Consider the following 21,516-nt stretch of genomic DNA (forward strand, 5'->3'; position numbering starts at 1 on the left):
CTCCTTTTGTGAAGCTGCTTTTTTTTTTTTTTTTTTTTATTAACCAGCGGCTAGTCGATCCCCAGGACACGTAATTAATGGCAAAATGGCACTCACGCTTTTATTTATGTTTTATTTTATTTTTAATTTCTCATTATATATTAAGTTCATTTTATTTTCCTTATTTCAATACTTACACCGTGTTTGGACTGTTGTCTTCTATCACTATTTATCTTCCTTGTTTTCTTTTTTGTCTGTCTTATGGTTTCCTTGTTGTGTGAATGATGTATCTATGTTAGACTGTGGAATTTCCCTTGGATAAATAGTAAATAGTATCTAAAAGCATCTATCTGTCTAGCTCATAAATAAATAAATAAATTGATAAACTAACTACATGGCTAATTATTGTTACTGTGCACAAAGCAATTGTGCAGGCATGTTGAAATAAGATGATAAATTCAAGTACATAAAGCAACTCTCATTTTTCCTGAGGTGTACTATACAGTTTAAGAAATGTACAATATGGTTCAATACAATAAGATCAATACTGGGTCATATTTTATGTCTTGTGTATAATAAGGATTCATTTCACAAAAGGATGTATCCAGGAGCATAAGGGGACATGTGGCCACCAGGGCAGGGCAGCCATCCTTTTTTTGAGTTTTATTTGAAGTTGTTCAGACCTTCTTTTGCAATGCTGACAGAACACACAAAACAAACAAACAAACAAAAAAAAAAAAAAAAAAACTGGTCAAACGTCAACACGTTTCATGTGATGTGTTGACATTTGTTTCATTCTTTTCAACTCCTTTACTTTTAGTTTCTGTTAAACACTGACTGCCAGATAAACTAAGAAGATTGCAAAAATATGGACAGCGCTTGTTTTAGAATTAGCTAAAAAGTTATAAAGAGCTACACAGATAGACTGGTAAAAAAGGAAGATTAACACATACAAATGTCAGGCTAGTTGAGGCTGGTTGTTCAGCAGGACACACTATCTGCGGTGAAACTGGACCACAGAGAGTCAGACCCTCATATGTGCTTACTGATCAGGTGCACGAAAATGCTTAACCCACATACTGGATTCACCTTTACATGGATGACATGTATCCCTTCCCCAGATGTCAAACTGACATACCAGATGGTGGAAAAGGAGGACAAACGTCCGTCACTTTAATCTGAAGGCCCAGTACTTACTGCTTCAGTGTATGCTGATGAATGAATGCATTGTATAGGCTACCTGGGAGAAAGTGTGTCCCACACAAGAAAACTGGCAAATTCATATCAGTCTAAGTCAAAACTGAAAGCTCCCAAAGTGTAAATATCAGTAGTCCAAGCTGTTTTACACTCATCAAAGTGTCCTGCTGAAACTCACGTGAAGACAAGGAGAGCAGGTCCGATGTATTTGGCCTGTTGCACCGGTAACACAGTTCACTATTTGTCAGTACCCTAACCTTTGACCTTCACTGACAGGGAAACATATAATTATTGGTCTTTGATCGCCTCCATGTGGTTGATGTCAGAACAGTTCCTCAATGCATCAGTTCACCATATGGACAGTGGATGGTGCCACTTCACAGTAGCTGTTTTTTTTTTTTGGGACGTGAAATTAACAGAAGCCCTTAAACTGCATTCATTTAAGTATGAACAACATAAAAAATTTGGCTTTTGATCCTAAGACCGTCAATCAGTAGAAAGCAAATAGAAGATAGATGAAGAAAATAAAGTGAACATAATATATGAAATTAATAAATATGGCGTGTTTTAAATATAAAAACAGAAGGTATTGACCCAAAATAAATACATGTTCAAAAAAAAAGAAAAAAAAAAGAAAAAAGAAAAGAAAACTGAAATGAGACAAAAATAGTGAAATTTAAAAACATAAGGTTCCTAAATCAACTGATAGCGACCTTTTATTTTTGTAATGTCAGTGATTTTGTACAAGTGGGAAATTTCTGACGCTTATCTTCTTCCAAGAATGTTAATTTTCATCAGAAACTAAACAATTCACTTTTAAATGACTTTTATGGTCCCACATATTACATCAAAGGTTGGCTGTGGTTGGTTAGCTGCTGGGTCTGCCTGCTGTCCAGATAAGGTTGGAGCAGAGACAGACACATCTGGTTAAATTCAAGGTTTAGTGTGTTTGTGTGTATTATGCAGCAGAATTAGGAGGTAAGGATGACACATCACACCCTGTATCCAAATTTCTCTGAAATTCTGTAGGACCAAGAATCAAGCTTCACCACCTTATTTAATGTTTACACACATATAGACAACTTTCATGAATTCATACATTGATATGTGATTTTAATGAAAGCTAGACAATTGTAAAAAAAAAAAAAAAAAAATCTCAGGATGATCCTACTTAAAAAAAGGAGTTTTATTTGAAGTTGTTCAGACTACTAGTCTGTCCTGGTAGTACAAAAATCTTTCTAAGGGTCAGGAGGATCTTTTTGGATGGATTCTACTCCCGTGCCACTTTCCATCCAGCTAAATTCAGATGTCTTAGCGGCATGCAAAGTGAATCTTAAGAAGTTATTTAGTTATCTAACAAAGTGGCAATTTCCTTAGATTTTTATTTTATAGCCTAAAAAGCTGTTACCCTGGTCTCATTTGAAAGATAACTATTTAAAATTTACAATCCACGTGGTAGAAATCCAATAATTTTACCTACTGTTTTGTATAAAAGAATAAATTTTAAGGTCAAATATGACCCCTTTGTTGGTGAACTGTGCAACTCTATATGGGACAAGGTTTGACAAGGTTATAAAAAAGATGTACCTTTGCTTTGTCACTGTTAAAACAGACCCCGGCTCAGTATTCACGCTGGGTGAAACAAAGGTTTCATAAACTCTTTTATCAGGATCAGTATGTGAGATGTAAGTGATGAACACTTTGGGGTCAAAATTTTCTCACATTTCCCTGTGAACAGTATTGTGTAACACACTGGGCTGGATATTAATATTGCAATAATATCTAATCTAGACTTGGAGCCAAACAGACAGACCATCCTTCAGTCTGCAGGGCATGCTGGCTGCTTCTCTCCATGTCAGATTGTCCTTGATTGATCTTCCCTAAAACATGTGAGCATTGGTGTGTGATGGAGATACTTGGCCACGCAGTGTGTATAGACTACACAGCATGTGTGTGGGAGTGTGTGTCCATACTCTGCATTCCTCTGGGATAATCTTATCTTCCTCCTTGCTGAGCTTATGGACCTCTGAACTGTAGGGCAACACTCAGACACACACACACCAGCCTATGTGCACAAACAATCAAACATGCAGTTGTAAAGAAACACAAATCAGTAGCATTGTAGATGATTGCATATCTTCCAAAACTTGAGTTGGCGATCATGAGCCAAACAACATATGTCAAACTACGGCTAGTCCAATGAGACAATCTATTACTTGATGAATGGTGCACACATTGTGTTTTATCACTGAGCACAGATTAGAAATAGAGGGTCTACAAATACAAAGGAGATATTTTTCAGAGCCTCCTAAGGACTAAATGTATTGTAAACTGGTTTAACTTGAAGAAGCAACAGAACAAAACAGCTCTGATAGGTGCAAATCACCGACCTGCTGCTTTTCTTTCAGATTCAATGAGCATCATCTTGGGAGATCTGCTTTATCCAATCACCAAATGTATAAAGAGAACTTGACTTGATTTTTCATTTGTGTTGTTGTTCTTGTTGTCATTGTGGTGTCTTAAGGTCAATCTGGGAAACAACTTGAAAATGTAAATGTGCAGGAGTGGCTGTTACCTGTCGTTTGAACGCACTCAGTGGTCTTTAAAATGTAAAGCATGACCACACTTACTTGGACAAAGGCATTTGTACAATAACAAAAGGTATTAATTTGGCACTGACTTGTTGCCAAACACACAAGAGGAAAATACAAGTACAATATGGCCACAACGCATCAGCTCAGACACAATATAAAATATCTTCTAGCAATAAAATGGATGGCAGCAAGTAATCGTGTTTGAAAATGCACGTCGAGTTGTGTCAAATTCATTTAAAAGTGTTTATGTCATAGGAAATTCACAATGGTATAGCTTTCTCAGTGGCTCTCAACATATTCATCTGCCCTGCAGAAGATGCCAAAGAAACGAAAACAATACATTAGTTTTAAAACAGCAGGTCAATGACACTGAATTTATGTGCCTTGATGAAAAAAAAAAAGAAAAGTTAGGTTTCATTCATAAAGAATGAATATAAAATCACCAATTGATTTGACTTGTGTACATTTTGTTTGGATTGTGACATTTTGAACATCACAAATCTGTCACTTTCTTCAGCTTTCTTATGGATATTGGTAAATCAATAGCCTTCATCTATGGATGTTTTTTTTTTTTTGTGTGTGGCCATGACTTGAGGAAGAAGTGACCTTATCCATTGTCATTTGTCATTTGGTTGTGTGAGTGAATGAATGGGATTTTAATTATTTTGTTTTTTGTACTAATAACATTACATTTTGAAAAACTGTCACAAGTCTATATATTCTTTTCTGTTTTAAATTGTTTATGTCAATGAGTTGTAAGAATTGATGTAAGAATGTTCTGGGTTCCCCCCCCCCCACAAAAACCACTGTTAATCTTCCAGCCTGCTTGATGCTCCTTTTTCTGGGCGTTAGCCAGTAAAACCTTCTCCAGATTAGGGCGAAGGAAGGCAGGTCTCCCACCTTACTTTTAGTCTGGTGATGTTTCAGCAGACAGTGCGAGCTTCTGTGGGAACACCGGCTGGTTCATCCCCGAGGCCAGAGAGGAAACAACATCTGTTCTGAACAGAACACGTTTCAAATCTGTCCTTCACGTTCCCCCCTGTGTCATGAGGTCACTCTGACCATGTTGTAACACAAATTGTCTGCAAACTGCTCCTCTCAAAAGAACAAATTCAACAGTGTGTAATCAGCGGTTTTCACTCTTACATCCTCCTACACTGTGTGTATGTGTGTCAGGTCCATATCATTATTTCTGTTGCTGACTGAACCTCACAGTTCATCATACAACCCTCAGTAGACTTAGATTACTTTCACGTGTGTGTTTGTTATTTGCCCCTCCCCCTTTTCTTTTTACTGCTGTTCTGCCCTCCTGACCTCTAGTCTACGTGGCGTCGGCGTCAACAAGCGTCCTAACGACGTGTGAACTTTTGGGCATGCAGCGACAATGGCGCCTCTGGACAGGTGCACATACACAGAGGCCCCAGCACCCAGAAGCACCCAGCAGCACCCACCCTGCAGTGTTGAGCAGCACCGGGGAGGACTGGTCATAGTCATGGTTGGCGGCTGGCATCTGATTTTCTGCCTCTCAGGTTGTGCATAAGCAGTAAAAAGTGGACAAAGTCTCATTTCGCTACAATATTTGCCTGTAGTCACCTTCGATCAATCAAATAATCAAACAATTCATACAAGTGCCAGTGGCCGGCTGAAGGCATATGCGTTCTGTACAACAGAATAAACTGCCTATTGTGAAGAAAATTACAGTGAAAATTGGAACAATTTTTCCATAATACTCGCATTTTCATTGACTTTCATATCAGTTCTCTCCATTTTTGCTGTTCACCTTGTTCGTATTATTGGAAGAGTTGCTAGGCTGATTAAATGATCGCTCTAGACCTCTTTCCTGTTGGGATAATGTCTCTGTATGTCACCTGCCCGAAGGCACACCATTTAAAGCCTTGGCCCCGCACAGAGTCCCCTGCATCACATCCCCGCTGGCAGCCCAGAGCAGGCTGGAGAACAGCAGTTATTCTATCTGACCGGGATTATTCCCCGCTGAGAGGCGAAGCGACAGATTGGACAGAGTTAAAAGTTTTAATGTCTTCACGGCAGCAAAGAGAACAGAGCCTTCTGTCTCCTGCACCTTCTCCAAAACCTCTCCTCCTCTCCGGGGGGGCGCAAGAGCCGCAAGCAACAGGCGCACAAAAGAGCAGAGCCATCACAAAGTGCTACTGTATGAAAGTCTCACAGTTCATTGCTGAAAACGCGATAAACTCTGATCTCAGCTTTTAATCTCCTGACGTGAACATCGGTTTCCGCATTTTTTCTGCACAGTTTTTATCTATTTTATTTTCAGCATTATTCCAGAAGTATGTAGAAATCCTGCAGCACCTCACACTTTATTCAGCATATTAACCGACAGAGCGCCACACACAGCGCCTTTGGGTAAAAACTAACTAAATATAAAGTTCAGTAAATCCTGCTCGATTTGTTTATATTTGTCCTTATCTGATCAGTGAACGTTTTCAATGACAGCTTTTTTTATGCATTTGCCACTGACCTGCACAGACAGCCTGTTTAATGACACTGAGTCATATTCCTGCGGGTCTTTAGAGCCGTGAAATGCGCAATTAGATGTGAGCTCCCGGCAGCTTTTGGCACGCTGGGCACCTGCGGTGAAAAGGGGGCCGGTGGCGCCCTGACAGCCGGGGTGTGTCTTTGGGCGGAGACCTGCCCACCCACCCGGTGGCTTCTCCCCTCTGGATACTATATGAGCAGGCAGCTCTGCGGTTCCACGGACAGATTCGTGCACGCCTGGTTGTGGTCTTGGTCTCTCCGGGCGTTTTTGTGGAACAGATCCTCCCACCTGAGCGACACTTCCACAGTGGGAATTAACCTGTGTTTTTACTTGCCTAACGGAGACGCCAAAAACCTCAACATGCCGCGGTCATTCCTTGTGAAGAAGTATTTCTCCAGCAAGAAGCCGCACTACAGGGAGAGCCAGCTGGAGAGTCAGACTGGTAAGAGTTTGTTCTTCTTCATCTAGTCAGCTACAGTGACTTTTACCTTGCACGTGCATAAGATACAGAAAAAGTGTTTCTAAGAGGAAAAGTTGCTCATGGAAAAGCCAGACTGACAAGACTTTTTGTGTCTCAGGCTGTAACAAGACACCAAGAATGATAACTAGTTTAGTGATTTATTAAATTGTGTGTGTGAAAACCCACCTGACCTGACCTCCTCTGTGTTTCCAGCTTTTGTCCCAGAAAGCCTTCCTCGGGCTGAACTTCCAACCCAGGAAAACAGCTCTGCCCTGACCTGCTATCCCACCAACCCGTTCCTTAGCAGCATGGACACCCTGCCTGCGCCCCTCTCTCCGGTCACCCCTGTGTCTCTGCATCCTTCGCCCCTGGGTCCCCTGGACCTCAGCAGCTCGCCGTCCAGCAGCAGTGGCGAGGAAGAGGAGGATGGCGGACGTAGCTCAGACCCCCCCAGCCCGGACGTCATCCAGCACATCTACCACTGTCTCCACTGCAGTAAGAGCTACAACAGCCTCTCTGCGCTGTCCCACCACCAGATGTCCCACCACCAGCTGTCCCCTCTGCAGCAGACGCCCACCCTGCCCACAGAGGTGTCTGCACGCCCGGCCTTCCACTGCAAACACTGCCCCAAAGAGTACACCAGCCTGGGAGCCCTGAAGATGCACATCCGCTCACACACTCTGCCCTGTGTGTGCCCCACCTGTGGCAAGGCCTTCTCCAGACCATGGCTGCTCAGAGGACACATTCGCACACACACAGGTACGCATCAAAGGTTTTTATTTAATCACACCTATTGACTTGGCTTGTAAATGTAGCAGCTGGTTGCACCGTGCCCTCATTTGATATTCATTGACGTCTCCTGAGGTGTGAGCAAATGTTACAATCTAATCTCAGCCTCACAGTTGTTCTGAATGAAAAAAGGCAATCTGCATTAAGTAAATTAGGGCAGTGTTCCTCCTCTTTTGTTGTTTTATCTGTTCATCATTTGAAAGACAATGACCAGAGGACAGGCCTTTTGGGATGCTAACACGTTTTGTTTTTTCTCCCCTTCTGACCAGGTGAACGACCCTTCGCTTGTCAACACTGCAATCGTGCTTTTGCAGATCGTTCCAACCTTCGTGCTCACTTACAGACTCACTCTGAAGTCAAGAAATACCAATGTGGCTCCTGTTCACGGACCTTCAGTCGCATGTCACTGCTGCACAAACACAACGCTTCTGGGTGCTGCCCTGCCTCATAGACTCATATTCCCTGGACTGCTCTCATAAGCCAGTTGAAGTGGCTTAATGGTTCTGACCCCCTTCCCCCCATCCCTGATTAGAGCCAATACACCCAGAAGACATTTGTGGAATTGATGCAAAGCCATGAAAGGAAATCAGGAAATCTTTTCAGGAAAGCTTTTATAGACTCTGAGTGCCTTTTTAACATTTCAAGACTGTAGGTTTATCGTTTTTTTTAAGGTCATTGGTTTTCCCCAGCAAATTTTGGTTGCGGTCCTGTCAACTCTGTGTGTGTGTGTGATTTGAGGGCAGCTGGACATGCAGTTCAGTTAATACCCAGGAAACTCCATTGGTGCCGGCAGGTCCGGGACTCTGGCCATGTTGCAGCTGCTTGGGTGTGTTTGTGTGTCTGTGGTGTATGCGGGGATGTCATTCCTCACCATACTATACATACATGGTGTGTGTGTGTGTGTGTTGAGACAGCTGTCTGTGTATGGTGTACCATGGCGGTGAGGCGCTGAGAGACACGTTTGCTTGTGACCTTGGCAACAGGTGACCCTCTCCTCATGTCAGAAATGTATTGTCACTGGATATGAAAGGACCACTTAAAGTTGACCAAAAGACACAACTTGTCTTCACCGATATAATCATTTATTTACATGTTTGTTGCTTTTTTTTTTTGATGATTTTGATTGATTTTATAAACTATTTTGCCAAAAATGCCTTCAAGTGGGAATTTTGTGCCTTTTTTTTTTAAGGTTGTGTATTTTTCTGCCACATGTAAATAAAAGCTTTTTAAAAAACAAACACTGTTGTCGACTCATGTGTTCTGATAATAATAAATAATAAGCACTTCTGCAGACATTGTATTACCTAGTGGCTCTTAATGAGCACATCAGGACAGACATGACAGCTTCTGAATGGGAAGAGAGAGCTTTGTGTGTGTGTGTGTTACGAAGAGCTCGGGCTGGTTTGTGCAATGCTGAGTGATAAGGGGAACACCTGCACACACCTGCTGGGCTGTCAGCGCACAAAGACACGCACATGCTAAAGAGGTGAGGGAAAGCGGGTGGGAGAGGTTTCAGCTGTGGCTGCAGATGGGGGAATGAAAATTAAAGCATAAAGAGGAGGCTGATGCTGAGCAAGGACGAATGGTTGCTCCTGAAGGCCAGAGTGGAAGAAAAGACAGTGTGAAATGAGCTGAGTGTTGGAAACCTATTTGAACTACTTCCTGTTGTAGGAGCGGCCACAGATGGAAGCAGGAAACTTTAGGCCTGAGAGCAGAATGTGTGCCCCCAGAGAATCAGGCAGCAGGGGTACCTCAGGACTTGGTTTGTGCAGCCATCTGCTCCATAATGGTGAAAGTCTGGTCACCTTGTCAGAACTTTTGGAGAAACTCTGTGCTTACAGTCTCAGCTGAGGGTGAACATCCCAGATGCACATATGGTAGCAATGTGTCTACAATCACCACTGCCCTCCTGACCTACAGACACCGACGCCAGCATGTCTTAGTGAGGTAACAGCACATTTCCTCCAATAGCTCGCAGTGTTGAGAGGTGGACGCATGTGTGTGTGTGTGTGTGTGTAGGGGGGGGGGGGGGCTTTTTGTAAGGAGGCTCTCAAAAAGCTTTGGCTCAGATTGCATGACTTAGCTTGCCCAATGTAAACAGCTCCCGAAAGACTAGACACACGTGCACACTCACAGCCACACATGCAAACATACACCAACTGAATGAAGATCTTCACTTTGATCGAGGGGGATTTCTCATTTGTGTGCCTTTACGTCTCTGTGCTGTTCTGAGGTGAGAGTCATTTCGCTGTTCGCACACCTACGCAGGTAGTGAATGAGAGAGGGAGGCCACAGGGGACTGAACTCTCTGAGAAGACACATAACATGTCAAACAAACCTACAAAGTTAGATTATATTCCATTATCTCCTTTGGCATATCTTAACTCTGCCTCCCACAAGTTTACGAACAAAAAACAGACCCTAAAACAAACAAAACACCAAACAAGCCGTCATTTCTGATATTTTTCGGCCGTTTTGAAATTTAACTCTTGACAGCTTGCTGGGGGGACATTTTTCTGGTTTGCAGTGTGTAGGAGGCAGTCGATCACCCTGTAGCTTTGAGGCAATGAGATCACTGGACCTGTCACCTTTCTTTTTCAAAGTGTGTTGGTCTGTGTAATATCATATTAGTCCCCTCAAAGTGTTTTAATGTTCGCAGCGTCACGCATGCGGGCCCTGACTAATGTGACATTCTTTAGCCATTAGTGACAGACATACAATACTGCTTTCTGAGAGAGAAATAAAGATGGAAAAAAAGAGAGGACTGCCCTGTCCTTGCAGTCTGCTCTCGAGTCAAACTAATAATTAGATTTTCCTGTAACAGGAAATAATGTTATGGCGACTTAATCATGAAGAAAAGGCGTTTCATTCTAATCTCTCGCATGTGTTATTCCCATGGTAAGAATGTCGAACCGCTATTGCTTCACTCAAATAAATGAAAACAATAAAAACGAAATTGCAGTGAACTCTGGGTGTTGCTTCAGGAACAAAGAGCACTGGTTTGGTTTTAGTGTTCACAAATGCTGATGTTTGACATTTTGCAGCCGGATGAGTTTTTAGTGGCCTCGTCTTGGAAACAGAAAATGCATGCCTCCCTCTAAACAATCATGCTGTGTGGAGTCATAAGTGCAGCTTTGCATGTGTTTAACAGAACAGATTAAAGAGCTGCATAAACTCCACTCTCCTAATGTGAGTAATGGGAAGCAGCATTGTGTGTCGCCAATCAAACAAACTTTTTCCAACATGAGAGACTGAGATTTTTTGAAAGCTGAAATTGCCGTTGTCTTCCTGTGTTTCTTTGCTGTCAGCACATGTGTTTGTGGTAGTGTTTGGGATGCAGGAAGCATTCTGTCAGTCTTCTATAAACACAACCCCTCCAAAAAGCACTGATATAAAGCATCTGGGTGCGGCTACAGCTGTTTGCGCATACACAGATGTGTGAGTGTGTATGAGCGTGGGTGTTTGTGAAGTGTAGATTTCTCTCTGCCAGGGGTTCACAGTGGTCAAGTACAGTGTATTGCAGAAATCAGAGCTGGCGGTGTGTTCAGAGCTGAATCACTGGAGTATCAAATTCAAGCCAACAGGGTTAAGTCACTGGGCTAAAGTTTCAAACACGTTTACGCAGTGACACGGCGTCAAGACTCTCTCCTCTGTTGGTAGAAGGCACTCAGTCTCAACAGACTCATTCTTTAAAAGTTAAATAATAAAAGAATCTCCTTATTTTAATATTTACAAGCTGAAAAAACAAAAAAATTTCTGCAGCCTGTAGAAAATAACTAATAGAGCTTTGAGGCTCACAGAGATCCAAGGATGAGGAGATAATGAGGGAGAAGAGATTGGACATTGGGGTAAGAGGAGGTTCTGTGTGTGTGTGTGTGTGTGTGTGTGTGTGTGTGTAGGTGGGTGGGGTGTCTGCTGAAGAATGGGTGTTTCTGTTTGTGGGCAGTTTATCAAATCAGTAGGGAGTACAATTTGCAGAGGAATGCCACATGTTGCAAAGTAGACTTGATCAATGACATGTGCTGTGGGAGCAGAAGGAAACACCCACAGAGCAATTTTTACCATTCTGGATGGTTACGACGCACATAGACATCCACATTTCTGCAACTATGCCACACAAGCACACAAAGAGCTCAGGTCTCTGGACAAATAAACCAGTTTTAACCAAGGACAGGATATGGCCTCCAGGAGGGGGTACACGCCATTTCCTGCCCACCTCCACACTCCTGCTGTCCCCTTCAATGGTGTGTGTGTGTTTGTTGTGTGGCTGGTACAGTGTTTCCTCCTGAACACAGACCCTCTCTGTCCCAAAGGGTCAGAGGGCAGAGGATGAGCTATAAAGTGACAAACGGATGAGATGCACCATGTGTCATGCAGCTTTCCACCCTTGTGCCATCCAAAGCTGTGCAAGTTTCCATTATTCCCAAATAATTCACGGTCAACTGAAATCTATAGTTCTCATCATTGAAAGACTCAGGCAATATCAACAAAATCTTCTGCCACGCATTCATTTAATTTGCTGATTTTCTGGGCATTTGATTGGAAACTGTTTCTGTATAAAATACAGAATGGGTACGGGTCTTTTCAACTAATGTAGTTAACTAAATACCAGGAAAAGTCAAGGCTCTTTTTCACATTCATTAAAAAAAAAAAAAAAAAAGCATTTTCCCAGAAAGCAAACTTGATGTGAGTTTATGAAGAATTTTTATAAGCTGATCTTTCTTTTTTTTTTTTTTACAAGACAGTGATGTGAAGAGCCTTTTAGTGGATAAACGAGTAGACTGTGTCTGACTTGCTCTTGCTCATTTTGCATGTCAAGGTGTTGAGTGTCTTTCATTCATTTCTCATGGGTCAGTGCTGTTGGAGCTTCTGTCAGTCAGACACAGTCCAAGATACAAACATTGGAAAGAAATTTGCCTTTTTCTAAAAAACAAAACGATGCCAACTTCACCCACAACGATACATATCTATAAAACATCATAGTTCAATCTATTGATTATTTTCATTATGGCTAAATAGACACAAAATTAATTAAATTAATGCTGAATTACTCAAACAACCACTTCATACTTCAACAATTGCCACTTTTAGTTCTGAGTCAGGGGTCGTTCCTCCTCCACCACCAGCATTAGCTACACACCAGGCTGACAAACGGAGGGCCTGCTTGTCACAGTGACCTCCGGGTTGAATTTCACACGTCTGACACTGATCCCTAACTCAATTACACTTTATCTGATTAATGTAATTAATGCAATGTAAATGAAAAGGGAGACAGCATGGTTTCCTGTGGGATTCAGATAAATAATATTATTCAATTAAGTTATCTTTCACATTTTCAGCTCTTGGCATTATCAGTGGGAGACTAAAAGATAATGTCCAATGTCTAATATCCCGCAAGCTGAGAATCAATGGCTATAGTTTCCCTGATGCTCAGCTCTTTCCATCAAGAACATAAATTCTGATGAACTGTAGGCAAAGGTGACACATCTGCATCGTTTATTACAAGTTGCTCTTCTTTCCAGAGTCCTTGTTCAAGTTGCATGAGCTCACACAGCCTCGCAACGCCCACATTCGTTGCACTGAACAAAATGATTGTTGTTGCATCAGTGGTAATGTGAACATGGTTTAGCACACTTCATTTCACTGATTACCACACTGTCGCCCAGACACAGTGGCAGCTCGTTGGTGAAATACAATGATTGCTATCAGATGGAAACCCTCTGGGCTTTGATTTGCTGACAGCTGTTGGTTAATAAGAAATGAATGTAATCGGTGATCTCCAACAAAGTTGCATCTGTGGTGATATATTTCAACTTTTAGCCTACCTAGCTTCCAATGTGGTGCAATAAAAGGACTGTCAGGCCTGAATGTGATGTGTGTGAACCACACACAAAGTGAGCTAAAGCAGCAAGTCATGACATGAAAGAGGACAAATGGAGAGGAGGATGTGTAGACAGTGTATACTGGGGGAGCTTACTAAAAAAGCAGGTGTCAGAATATATATGAAAGAATGAGTGGCATTGAATTATAATAGTATCACTGGAGAGAGTATCAAAATAAGAAGACTGTTTTCTGTTTTTCTTGGACATCTGGACAAGTCTGTGTTACACTTGGCAGCTGAGAGCAGAAAATCTCTTGCGCTGACTATTTTCCCTCTCTTCTTTCATCCGACTCCTCGCTCTCCTCACGTTGTGTCATTCTTTCTCTCCCTGTCTGCCCCTCATTTACCACAGGTATTCAGGTATTTGCCCCCAGGGTGCTGCTGGTGGTGCTGAGAAGTGCAAGGTGCACTTTTGTCCTCCTGTCAGGGCCTGTGTGGGCCTTGGGGGGCACCAGCCGAAAGACCAGGACAGTTCTATTGTCCCAGTGCATTCCAGTCAATGAAGGATATGGTAGGAGACGAAGGAGGGGTGTCGGGTGAGTGGGGGGACAAAATGGGTGGAGATTAGCCCATGAGTAGGGGAACTGGAGGTTGTGTGTGTGTGTGTGTGTGTGTGACTACAGAAAGCACAGATTGCCTCCCCTCTCCTCCTCCTCCTCCTCCTCCTTCCTTGTCCCGTTCTGTCCTGTCCCTTGAGCAGCCGCAGGGCAGGCAAATGCACCTGCCTGAAATCCACACCCCAGGGCCAGACGCCTATCTCCCACATCTCTGAGGTTTTATAGAAACACTACTTGTGCCACACACACCGGTGTCCACTTACACACTTTTAAAAGGGGAGCACAGTCATAATGTGCGTATTCGAAATCTGAATTTAAAATCAGACGAGAGAGATCGAAAGCCCTCCCTTCTATTAGTTTGTCTTCTTAAAGGGAAACGTCCACATGAGAGTCTGTTCACAGGCTGTAAGGACTGCTGCTGCCTTTTATGGGTTTTAGAGGGAACTGCATGAAACCTGATTACATGCATCCAGCTATGTCACTTAAGTTGACCATTGGTTTGAAGTGGAAAAAAAAATTGAACTCAAACTTCCTTGGCCTGCCTTTCTGAGCCCGGCATTATACCCGTCCACCTACCCCTCTCTCTGATGTGGGTCTTCCCAAAACCAACAGTCTGACATCTACACCCATACTGCTGTGTGGATGTGGGAGAGGAGGAGGAGGGGGACCAGATTGCACCAGATAGCATTATTAAGTTGTGTCCATTAAAGACTCATTTGATCGTTGAATTCCGTTTCTCATAGATTTGCTGGATTTCAACAGAACAACAAACCAAATGATCCACAGGGAGGACAGACACACTGATGCTTCCATGCATGGAAAATACCATTTCACCACATCCAACCGCTTCCCCCTTTCCTCTCTGTCAAACACACATTTTCATGGAAAGCAACTCACCACATGGACCCATGAGTTTCAGTCTACTTGCTCTGTTCATGTTCTGCTCTCATGTTTTGATCACATTATTATGCCATAGTGGAGTTTGTTTTCTTGTGCAAAAACAAAATTCTGCAAGGGTTTGCCGTCATGGGCTGACTCACATTGCATGGAAGGCTAGCTGTTCTAACGTTGCATGTCAGAACACATGGACAGGCTGATGTGTTTGCCTGTGTGTGTCTGTGTGTAACTAGACTCTCTTGTGCAAGTAGGGACAGGTGTGTCACCACCTGACCACACCCCCAGGCCACACGGCACCTCCTGTCCCTAACACCTGTCCCCTTCGTCTGTGCAAAGACCTGTATACCCCTCCTCTCTCTTACATACACACACACTTACATGCCCCGGCGGAGGTTTGGGTTGAAGGCAGGTCGCTGGACTGTGACAGAGCGAGGAGGATCAGATCAGGTGGTACGGTTGCCTGTATGTCTTGAATATCCACACAGCTGGCCCCCCCCCCCCACCCTGAAACTAGAACTCCATCGAAGCGTCTGGGTTCAATCTCCCGATCTGCCCAACGATGTGGTGTCATCTCTGCACACATGGTGACATCTCTGCAAGCTGTCGAAGAGCGGCTTCAGACCATTACATCCCTGTGGCAACAGATGGGAAAGTATCAAACCTTACCTCCATCCCAATTCAAAAAACAACGATAACATTTTGTTTTCTTCATGTTTTCATCTCTCTTCTTCTATTCTCTCATAACAAAATAGATTTTACTCACTTAGTTGATTTAAAATACATACAGCTTTGTAAGATATGAGAGTTGATCTTGAAATACACTTATTTAATAGAAGTAAACAATCGAAATAAAAAAATAGATTCACCTACCCTAACCCTAAATTCAAAGTGATGTCTCTGTAGTACCTTCATTTTTGTTGATTTAAGGATTTGTGCATTATCTTGTCTTTTATGTTGAATTTATTCTCTAAATTTTAAAGGTTGTCGTGTGTTTATCATTCATATTTAAATGTGGCATGTATCTCTTCTTCCTTCATGCCATGTTCATATCAAATGGGATTAATGGTTGAGATGGAAAACATTCCTGTGTTTTCACTTGCATGCATTCGTGTCAACAAGATGGTTGTACAATTACAGAGTCAGAATTATTTCCCATTCATTGACAATGCAAAGCAAAATATCACAACCACTGAATTTGGCTTTAATGGACGGTGAATGTTTGGCAAGCAGACTTCTCTCTTACTGAGTGCCAGCGCTTTATTTAGTTTGATTTATTTCCAAGTAAATGTCATAATGACTTGTAACTGCTGGCTTGTTTATAAACCTGTGTGATCATAAGACTGATGATGACACAGAGCCGCTTGAGTCCTTTCTAATGATGTCACTTCATCTTCAAATCTTCTCTGAAGTTGGTGAGTAACTTGTTATTATTACTGATAAGACTGATGGCTTAAGGTATGACATAAAGGACGACCCAGGTTATAAAGAAAATCATTTTCCTTTAGGTATTTGTGTGTGTGTGTGTGTGTGAGGGAGAGAGACAGAGAGAGTGGGAGAGAAAGGGAGGGAGAGGTCAAATCAGCCTGAAGGCCATTGTAAATTCCTCGCTGGCTCAACCAAAGACATTCTTCTCTGTTGTTTTTCTTTCTAATCTCTATGCTCAGATTACCAGCTACAGGGCCCAACTAGATGAGAGGAGGCCAGGGTGGCATGCACGCATGCACATGTGCCCAAACACGCACAAGCACACACAAACACCAGGTTTACAGGCAAGCACCGTGCAACCAAGACACTAACACTGGATGCTGCAGCACACTAACTGAAGATATCAGTTCCACCTGGCAAATCTGCAGCGACTCAAACGGAATTTAGTGTCAAACAAATTCAACAAAAACACAACACACTGAAGTCATTACCTTACTGCTTGTTTTTTTTTTTTTTTTTGGGAAGCTTAAAGAAAACAAGCCCTCCTGTGGAGAATACTGAGAGGATTCCCACATGACAGCTACCCAAGCACACACAAAACACACTGTGTGACACTTAAGGCTCCCCATAAAGCCTTTCCAGATGTGACCAAATCAGTTTCACTGCAGTGACACTGCTGCTCTCAGATTTACTGTTAGATTTGATCAGATAATAAGCCAAAACACAAACATCCAATCGGCGTATTTTCTTCTTCGCTTGTGAATATCAATTTTCTGGGCTGTATATATTTGGTACCAAATTCGTCCTCATGTGTAAAGGAAAGCTTAATTGTGAATATATTGTCTACAATATATACACAACAATTATCCCTAAAAGAGACATGAATGGTATGAAAAGAATGAAGGTGTCGGGGCATACTTTATTTTATAAAAGGGAGATCATGTGTTTTCAGTGTAATAAATCAATATTTCTTTATTGCAAATCTATGTGGAATCGGCATTACCTCTAATGTTGAAAAACTAAAAACAACAAACAACAAACTACTGTCACTAACTCAGATGGTGGGACAGGTTGTCTGCTGATGCTCTGTTTGACAGTTTGACCTCTGTTTTTGTGCCAAATTATGATATTAGATTTTTAGTTACTCACTATGGGCTTGGTTTTATGCTGCTTGTTTGAGCCCATCTTCTATGTTGGCAGACATTCACTCTGCTGAAGCGTCCATAAGCAAAGCACCATGATCCATCTCCTCGGGTGGCTACAGGTGATATTTATAGGATTATTACACGCATTCATTGTTTTGCTATTCCAACACATGATGTTTGTTCTTTCTTTGCTTTAGTGACATTCCGAAAGGCATAAATAGGAAGATGTGCAAATATGTAAATAGATTTATTAACAGTATGTATTTCAACCAAGCAATCTACATACGAGAGCGTCCCTGTAACTGTGCGTATTAGTGATTATGTTACAATCCAATATTTCCACTATCAGCAAAGTAAATTTTCTGATAACCTTTTCTGATAAACTTTTCATGTCAGCAGTCGGTGTGTGTAAAAAGACCATATATCATGGCTGTTTCTACCACACAGCACAACATTGGGGGAGTGACAATGAAGGAAAACAAGACAGATTGAAAGTTTGAAAAATGAGAGAAATTGCTGTATGTAATTACAGCAGGAAGAAATGTTGCCATGAAATGATAGGTGGCTCAATGAATTACATGCTCTGCCAACAAGCAGGAGTCACGGGAGATTTATGCAATGTAATGAGATAATATGGGTAAATCCTAGATAATGAAAAAAGGTATTTTAACATATATTCATAAATTAGTAAAAATTTCCATCTGTGGTTTAAAATCAAAATCATTTATTACAGAAACGAAACCCTTCATACGATCTTCATTCATTTGTTTGCCTTACTTTCTGACTTGTCTTCAATTTTTTGGGGGGATGGATTGGAAAAACATGTAATCATCCAATTTATTTGAAAAATGTAAAATGCCTAAAAATACACCTCTAAAAATACATGATTTTCCAAGGACCGTGGCACTCCTCTGTTGGGCCAAAATTGCAGAGTAAACTTTCCCTGGCGACACATGAAAACACACCCACAAATCCCAAACAGCTGGGTAAAGCTTCATCTCTTGTCATGGTGACAACCAACACAGGGCCAAGGCCTCATTTGTAGGCCCAGTCAGGTGCTTCACCAGGGGGCACAGACAGTCAGGTTTTATCTGTCTGTAACTATTCTTTTGTATGTATTAATGACAATTACTGGATTTCTCATTTTCACTCCAGCAGTCGTGCCTCTCTAACCCTTCCCCTTTCAGCCTTAAGTGCTATAAAAGCCACACAGCTTATCATCCCAGAAGTAACACCTGATATTGAAAGTGGGAATTCACAGGAACAGGGAGGACAAAGCAGATTAAACAAAACAAAACTAACAAAAAAAAAAAAAAAAAAATAGCTAGGTAATTACCCACACCTCCCCTCAGACCCCCACTGTCTTAGCATAGCTCAAGGTTGGCTGGCTGAACCAGCATGAGTCTTCACACTTCAACAGGTGTGGGAAGAAGAAAGAGGGAAAGGGAGTGAATGGTAAAAAGAAAGGAGAAAAAAGGAGTCCGAGCACCTGTTTTGGACTGCCATGCCTTCCTTTTGCGGGCCAGGGCTTGCACTGCCCTGCCCAAAAAAACACACATTCATGTCTCACTACCCCGTCAGCTATGTGAAGCAGTGCTGGGGTCAGTTTTCAGGGCTTACAGATAAACAGAAATGGGGAAAAGCGGCCTGTAATTATGGCCAGTAATTACTGATTGTTAAGGTAATGAATCAAAATCAACTAAAGATCTACACAGACTTTCATTTTGCTCTCATAATCACATAAATCGATAAGTGATGCAAACACATGGAAGGAAGGAAAAAGCATTTTGAAGCTCTGAAAAGACTTCCTAACTAGCTGTTTGAAAGTTAATAGAAATAGCAACAAGTAACAAGTGAAAGATACCAAACTGTTATCCATCAAACAAGGTAGTTTTACAATGTTTTGCTTTATGCAGAAAAACAAACAAAATTATTAGAATTATTGTTAAAAAAATTCGATTTGACAAGGGGAAAAATATTAAAGTTTATTTCTAAGAAAATTCTTACAGTTTCTCAGTCAATTCTTTTCTTTATGCCAAATTCATTTCAACTGTTGCTGTAGACACGAACAAATTATCTGCAGTGACCATTATGATCGTCTTCAAAATGTAACACATTCTCAAATACAGAAAACTCATCCAAGTGCAAAAATGCTACACAGCAACAGTTAAACTGAACAACTAAAAATCTTGGCCTGGATGACTAATTCTATTAAATGGTATGAAACCGAATATGATGCACTTTAGATCTGTGATTTCATGGCTGATAAGCTAAATCTAAAAGGTAGGTCCTATCTCATTACTGTTATTTCATTTATCTAATGTGCAGGAATGGGAGAAGGTCGGATGCTGGTGTAACTATTCCAGTAGTTATTCCAACATTATTCTCCTCACCAACAACAAAACACAGCCTGGTCACCTGATCTGACAAGTTAAGCATCTCAGAAGATCCTTCTACCTCTTCTTGATGCCCCCACCTCAAATCTCTCACACACACACACAGAGTAACAGCATGCCTACAGAGCTCACTGGGGCTCATTAACCTCCCAGTAGCGGGGGTGGGGGTCAGGGGCATCAAAGTGGCAGGATCACTGCAGACTCACCCAGCAATCCTACCATGGGGGTCTGGAGCCGCAGCGTCTCACCCCCTAATGAGAGGCCATGACACGCACACATCCACACACACTCTGACCCCTCAGGACCAGCTGGAAAAGAGAGTCTGACACGCCTGTCGCAACTCTCCTCCCCCTTCACCTTCTCCATTCCTTGTCCCAAACTCCACACATTCCAGATATACCTCACCTCCAATTTACCGTAATACAGAGGGAGAACCTGGGGGAGAACTGGTGGGGGACACCTCTGATTTCATTTTATTCCCTGTTACTCTACCTGCCAGTTATTCTCCTCAACCATTTGATCGTGTGGTCTTTAAAAAAGTCAGACCATGAGGAAAAAATTGCAGGTGCTCCTTGAAATGGCATCTTTGCTTGTTCAGCCAACAAACATATTAAACCAAAGAGTAGCAGCAAATAAATATTTTTTGGGCTGGAAAAGGTCTTCAAGAAGTTTCATCATTTCTAAGACAAGGGCATTGATTTATTTTCTTTCTGTCAATTAATCAAAGAGTCATGCACATTCTGACTTGTGGTCACTGTTCGCCTGTTTTGCCTTGGTAAATGTGGTTGACAGTATATAACCAATTTTCCTTACAGGTCAGTCTCAGATCGGTTTCAAGTATCAAGTTGCTACAAAATATTTTACTTTACAAATCTGGAAGTGATTTAACTAGCTGAACTAGTTAGTGAATTGATTTTGCCTGTCAACATCACATAATGTGCACAACTCAGTCGTTCAGTCCGGTGACGTCTTGCATCTGACTCAGTTTATTTCCTGTGAACTGTCATGAACTAGAAACAAATGAAGAGAGAAAGAAAAAAAAAAAACAAAACAAAACACACCTTTCTGTCAATCAGCACCACTGATGGGAAGAGGCAAAAGCACTTCAGAGGCATGTGGGAAGGGGGAGGTGGTGAGTCAGAGGAGAGAAAAGAAAGGGAAGGAGGGAATAGCTCTGCCAGAAAGGCAAGTGCAGCAGCAGCAGTGAAGGAGGGGGGAAAGGGTCGAGGGAAGAGGCACCTTGCAACAGCTGGTCTCAATTATCCGTGGAGGGGCTGCTGAGTGTACAGGAGCGTGTGTGTGTGTGTGTGTGTCAGGTTGAGGCATCTCAGGGGGAGGGCTGAGACCACTGGCGCCAGGAGGGGAGCAACAGGTCAGGGAGGATGAAGATTATAAAAATACTAGCAAGCAGGCAGTTGGCCTTGGTCCTGTGCAGCGTGAGTGTGTGTGTGTGTGTGTGTGCTGGATGTTCCCTGCCTGCCACAGTGCCACAGGATGTGAACGAGTGCATCAGGGCAGTGTGCTTCAGCATACATCCTGTAACATAACCTTCCTGATTAAACAACAACGGCTCATCCCATGTTTTTCGATCAATGCTGTCTCGGTAGTTATATATAATTCAAATACTTAACACCGAATTTGGATCCCACAAGTTATCTTTTCAAGGTATATCTGGTGATTC

At 42.1% G+C, this 21,516-nt stretch overlaps 1 protein-coding gene across 1 annotated transcript; it reads left to right on the top strand.

Moving 5' to 3' along the window:
* Nucleotides 1-6,537: 6,537 nt before the first annotated feature.
* On the top strand, nucleotides 6,538-8,597 carry snai1b (snail family zinc finger 1b). The gene is made up of 3 exons (XM_029506968.1): nucleotides 6,538-6,727; nucleotides 6,959-7,504; nucleotides 7,804-8,597. Exons 1-3 carry the CDS (start codon nucleotides 6,646-6,648, stop codon nucleotides 7,983-7,985), a joined length of 810 nt encoding a protein of 269 aa, XP_029362828.1. The 5' UTR covers nucleotides 6,538-6,645; the 3' UTR covers nucleotides 7,986-8,597.
* The last annotated feature ends 12,919 nt before the right edge of the window (nucleotides 8,598-21,516 follow it).

Source organism: Echeneis naucrates, chromosome 7, assembly GCF_900963305.1.
Source record: "Echeneis naucrates chromosome 7, fEcheNa1.1, whole genome shotgun sequence".
Lineage (NCBI taxonomy): Eukaryota > Metazoa > Chordata > Actinopteri > Carangiformes > Echeneidae > Echeneis > Echeneis naucrates.